Source organism: Calidris pugnax, unplaced genomic scaffold, assembly GCF_001431845.1.
Source record: "Calidris pugnax isolate Ruff unplaced genomic scaffold, ASM143184v1 scaffold34, whole genome shotgun sequence".
Taxonomy (NCBI): domain Eukaryota; kingdom Metazoa; phylum Chordata; class Aves; order Charadriiformes; family Scolopacidae; genus Calidris; species Calidris pugnax.
Window position 1 is genome coordinate 4,715,042 of NW_015090771.1, and position 6,000 is coordinate 4,721,041.

The following is a 6,000-nucleotide window of genomic DNA, read 5'->3' on the forward strand; positions in this document are numbered from 1 at the left end:
GTTCTGTCCCCAGTCCGTGCTGCTTTCAATGGTGATACATCCATAGATTTGAGCACATCCACTTAGGTTGAGTCAAATTACACCAATGTTTCACTTATGTGGAAAGGATGTAACTACTTATGTGGAAAGGATGTAACTACATTTAGCTTCACCTTTAATTTCTCCAGCCCTGGCTTTCTTATAGAGTCCTTTAACATCTCTCTGCTCACAGACGTGCAATGGAGCATCCACAAATACTTCAAAAAAAGGCAGACTCGCCCCTTCATGAATCCGTCTGGCATTATTACGGTCCTGAAAGAAAACAGAAAAAAAAAAACAAAACCAGAAAGATTGCACCCACATATTATTAGTGTCTTTCGCTTTCAAAGGTCATTCTGAAGAAGCTGACAGTAAAACGTAAACGAGTTTTCAAAGGTTGAAAAGAGAAACATGATTTGATCAACTGAAGCTTTCAAAGGTCATTCTAAAGAAACTGACAGTAAAGTGTAAACGAGTTTTCAAAGTTTGAAAAGAGAAACATGATTTGATCAACTGATGCCCTGAAAGCTACATCAGTTTGGCTACAGTTCATCACATGGTAAAAGCTGGCATGAAGATATGAGATATTTCTCTTAAACCTGATTTATCGGTGGGGAAAAAAACCCACCCAAAACCGAACATACAAAAATATAAAAAAAAAACCCAGGCATAGAGTGCAGAATTTTCTATACCTGCCCCTATTTTATGAGTTGCATCTGCCTACCTTACTGCTGCTCTTGGTGTGACCACCCTTCTCTCCAGAGCACCCAATTTCTCTTCATTTGTTAATTTGACAAGACTTGCATACTCCAAATATTATTTGATTTGTATGGCTTGCCAAGCATTGAAACAATTGCTGAATTTAATTTAGAGAACAAAAAGCTTTCAAAAATCACACTAAAGCCAACTCTTACTAAATACAGTTATTTTTCCTCCTATCTGAAGACTCCTGTTTTACTGCAGGATTTTGAGTTCCCTGAATTATCACAAGAACTGTTTGGACTACTACAATCAAAGAAATAACTCCTTCTCATGCCGTGAAATGTCTGAGGTACAGCCCCTGGGTCACTCTTCAAGATACTTGGTGTTCACACCTCCTTTTTGTCTTTCCCATCCATGTTCTCATATAGAGAAGAAAAAAGCCTTCACAAAAAATGTGAACATGGATTTAAGTTAATTTTCAGTATTATCTAATGTCATGCTGTAAACGCGGCATGAAATAAAGTAAAACCAACAACAGGCAATTATACCTTTTTCCCTTAAGCCACTTGGTAAAATACAGCTCATGCTATTCATTCACTGAAGGAAAAGTTGCTTTTAAAGACAATTTAACTGAGTCTTCAGGTTAAGTGTACACCCAGTCTTTGTATTTGTAAAGTACTGGAATCTACGTGGATGAAACAAGATACTGTAATTTTCAGACTCTTTCTTGCAGTATCAGTTGGGTTTGTTCCTAGTATTAGATTAATAATTCTGCCTAATAGACTGAAGTACAGTTCCAGTTAGAGGAATAATATAAACCTTTTTTATATTTAAGATTAACGTTTCTGAAATTTGAGTAATCATCTCTAGAAAGCACAAATGTCATAAAGTTCAGCAAAGGATTCCTATAATTAAAATTCTGAGTGACGTTTTGCATTTTCTTTACACTTTATCTAGAGGGTTTTCACATTTACCTGAGTATAAGGAGAGATGAAACTAGTAATGCACACCAAACCAGCATCTGCAAACAGTTTCGCAACCTCAGCAATACGACGGACATTTTCTTCTCTATCTTCTGGGGTGAAACCCAGATTCTTGTTAAGGCCTTGGCGAATGTTGTCACCATCCAATGTGTAGCATGGAATGCCATGGCACACTAAATACTCCTCCAGTGCCATGCTCACTGTAGTCTTCCCAGCACCAGACAGACCTAGAATATTCAATAATATAAATATAAATTACAAGCATAGAAACAAGTTAGGGCAAATTGTAGTGTATGTGTACCACTGCTAGTATGAAAAATCCAAAGTGACAAGCATCAGCAGCAATGTCCTTCAGAGATGCTTACCTGCAATATAAGCCAAGTGTCTTTTACAGAAAACAGGTATAGGGAGAGTAAGACACAAAGTTAGAGAGTGAAATTAGAAGTAGATAAAAGAATATGGCACTGAGAGCTGCTGCTGCATGTAGAGGTGGTGCACATTCCCCAGTGCTGCTGCTGGCAGTTGTTACTACCTGAGCAAACTAAATTCAGAAACCCAACACACAGTTAAGATGTTACATTTACATCAGAAGAGGAAGAGCTCACACTTAAGTGAATTTCAGTCAACAAAAGAAATGGGATCCAGCCAAATTACACTCTGTTCTCACTCCTTGCCGAATAACAGCACTGAATTGGACACAAAAGACACAACAAAACTCACTCAAGAATCTGTTAGAAACAACAAAAGACAATTTTTAATATTAAACTTTGGTCCAGTTCAGAATCTTTGGCAACAAACCGTTAAACAATTGTATTTAAGATGAAAATGTATTAAAATAATTTTCCAGACTGGATTTCAGGAGTTTATATGGAGCACATGCTTCAGCTTATAGAGAGCAATCAATTCATAAGTGGGACACAAACTCAAAGCTACACAAAATGACCTTAATCCTTTGAGTAAGAAAAAAAAAAAGGGCAATGATAGTCTAAAAACAAAAAAACGCCAAGCACTAGTGGGTGAAGAAAAATGTTTTGATCTTTATTAGTGGTGGTGAAGAATTATTCTAGCTTTCAGAGAAAGAAGCAAAAAATCACACAAAACACCAGTTTGCTATTAGTTCTAAGACCTTTACAGCAAAGAATAACAATCATGATAACAACCACATTCTAAGAAAAAAAAAAAAGAAACCTTGACACCTGCAATAGATTCGGTTCATTTAAACAAGTCATTGCATTGGTTCCTCCTTTACTCAATTTAATATGCAGAAGATGCAGAGCAATCTCCTGAAAACATAATAATATGTGTATTCCAGGACAAGATCTACATAAGAACTTCAGCCAACACCCCTCTCTCAAGAAAGGCCCTCACATCCATCTCACAGATATCAGTATGCTTTGGCTTGTACTCAAAACTGTCAAAAAATTGCAGAGTTCTGAATAATGACTTACCATCATCTATAAAGTTATCTACACCTTCCTGGAGAACTCAAGTTTCTTGTGTCAATGCTTACCTCTCTACTTTGAAAAGAGCAACAGCTATACATGATGAAGCTGGATGTTATGACTTAGGCCAAAACTAGATTCCAAAAGGGATGGTCCTACTCTCTTGTCCTCACACCATCCCACCACTATTAATCTACTACCTCTGGTGCCTCTTAGCCAACTCAGTTTGCTAATTTTTTTTTGTTTGTTTGTTTTGCTTTCCTTTTGCATGTGTCAGGGGGAAAGCTGTGTTAAGTTCACTGATGATTTAGCAAGTTGAATAAGCTCAAGGTCAGGCTGGGCAAGCACTACAGCAAGTGCAAGGTAAGAGAAGGACAGCAAGGCTGGAAACAGAACAGTCGTCTTCTAGCAGCAATTAAGTACAACCTCAACCTAGAAGATAAGCATGGCGATCCAAATTAAGATTTTAGAGACTTCATCATCTATTTCTCATTGAAGAAGTCTTTGAATTGCAATTTTTGACCCCACATCTAGCTTGCAATTCACTCAAGTGCTCTTGCGTTTCATACATCATTTGGTCTCCAACATGTAATGAAATGCAAGAGTTAAGGTTATATAAGATTGAATTTTGAAAACAGCTGTTTTGAGCTGGCAAGTCTTAAAAATAACTTACACTCTCAAAATTCTGTGATTTTATACATAAAAGTAATGCTTTTCCATATTTTTGATACATTCCTTAGGGTTTTTTTGATTAGGACCCTCTGACTTGACAGCACAAGACATTCATTAGCATTTAGCTCTCAAATAAACCTTAGCTTAAAAATGAAAAGTGATCTCTGAAATAACTTTCTGTACACTCCCATCCCATAAGTTCTGATGAGGTGAGAGAATCTTGAAGGGAATATACAAAATATCTGTAATAACCTAGCTTCTCTGACACACTCTTCTTAATATCTTACAGCCTTCCTACTTTTCTGTATCCTACCACCACCCTCCTTCCTCCTCAGAAAAAGAAATTGGGCATTAAGATTACATTTGTTTAAAAAGAATGATGACTGGAAAATTTTGCCATGTAGATAACTGAGTAAACATTTTTATCATCATCTTTTTCAAAAGGGTATTAATGAATTACCAGGAGAAACAGAAAGGCAGCGTACCAGATCATTGGGGCATTGAGAGACAGGCTGGAGCTACGTGACAGAAATAGGGAGAGAAAGGACTCCATTCTTTTAACATAGAAATAAATGACAGCAAGCTACTGTATCAAATCTGTTTGGAATGGCTCTCAGCAATTTGTTATCAACTGCTCCTTTACCTTTAACATACGTTCATTAACACCAGTGGAAACAAATTTTACTTAAGAGTAGTATTTTTCTCTAATACTCTGCGAAGACCTTTTGTATTGTATTGTATCGCAATATAACAGTGCTCTAAATGGTTTACCAACTAATTCAATACCACATGTTGTCATATTTATTTGTTATTTTCAGTTTTAAGTGAAAAAACTCCAAAGGAAATATGTTAAAGCTTCCAGGAATTTTGAAAGAACAAAAAACTCCTCTCACAGTTATGAAAAAAAGCTGTCTTCCAGAATGTACTTACCCCCTCTTTTTACAATAAAAAAAATTCAGTGAAAAAACCACTGTGCTGATTTCAAAAATTTCAAAAAATTAATTCCCAGTATGCATTGCCTTGACATGCAATTGCTGTCCAAAGGCATAGGTTTATGTTGAAACATTATTTCAACCCAAGGAGACAAGAACATTCCAAAGAGAAGAGACCTTTACAGAAAAGATTCAGAAATACACACTCTAAAAAGAGAGTTTAGGTTTCATTTATTAATAGGCAAAATGGGCAGTAAGAAGACATAGAATTGGTTAAAAAACACAAATGCAAAAAAACCCCATGCACTCCAAAACCCAACTGGAGTTAAGCAGCAGACGTGCCAAAGAAACAATGCTCCTAGAGCACTGAAAAAAATACATTCTCAAGCTACTATCTGTCCCAGAGCAATTTCTTGCTAGTCCACCTACAAATAGTAATAAAATTGCATCAGGATCTTAGATTTCACAAACATTCAACTTTGCATGAAAAGGAGCAACAGCTAAGTAGCTTTTCAGAAAAGTAACTAAGACCGAAGTATCCTCAGAAACCTGTGACTGTACCTGTTAACCAGACTGTGCATCCACGAAAACCACTTCTTGTTCCTACCACTTGACCTCTCTTATTCCTGCTGACATGATGAGCTTGGTAGGTAACATTGGTCGCCCTCTGCATTCCCTGTAAAAGAAGTGGTTGATTAGGTCTTTAACTTCTGAAAGGGTGAGCTGGCAAAGCATACTAAAATTTATTCACAGGCACAAAGAAAGACCTGAAGTGAAAACAATACCAAATCCATCAGCTGCAGCATAGATCAAAGGAAAGGACACAAAGTCACCCACAGCAAACCACATCCCTTGTGCTCCTTCTGTGAAACTTGAGTTCGCCAGGTTAGTCAGCTACTATTTTCAAGTACGACTTGTTTAAGAGAAATCAACTATAAAAATAAAGATGAACTGCTAGATCTGCTAAGCTTGACTTCTTTTCAAGTGATTTAAATCTAAGAAGATCAAATGGATTCTCTCTCTCTCTGAGCTAAAGGTTTCTTGTCATAAAACAGCCAGGTTATTGGCTCATTCTTAACTCTTAAGAGGCCTTTTTGTTGCAAACTATGTGTTTCTGGTCTAACCTTCAGTTCAGCAGATACACCTCCAAGCCACCCTGCCTTTACCTATGATACCTTCTGTCTCCAGAATTGAGACAGTTATCATATATTCTGACTGTTTAAAGAAAGTACTATTTCTAAGCAAACTATT

The 6,000-nt window shown here is 36.8% G+C and overlaps 1 protein-coding gene across 1 annotated transcript in view; it reads right to left on the reverse strand.

Annotated features, from left to right (window-relative positions):
* The window catches only part of PAPSS1 (3'-phosphoadenosine 5'-phosphosulfate synthase 1), a 38,951-nt gene that overhangs the window by 28,690 nt on the left and 4,261 nt on the right, over positions 1-6,000 (reverse strand). The window contains exons 2-4 of the mRNA XM_014941305.1: positions 5,311-5,425; positions 1,695-1,930; positions 153-291 (exon numbers count right to left, since the gene is read on the reverse strand). Coding sequence (XP_014796791.1) covers positions 153-291; positions 1,695-1,930; positions 5,311-5,425 — 490 coding nt within the window. The remainder of the gene's footprint in view (positions 1-152; positions 292-1,694; positions 1,931-5,310; positions 5,426-6,000) is intronic.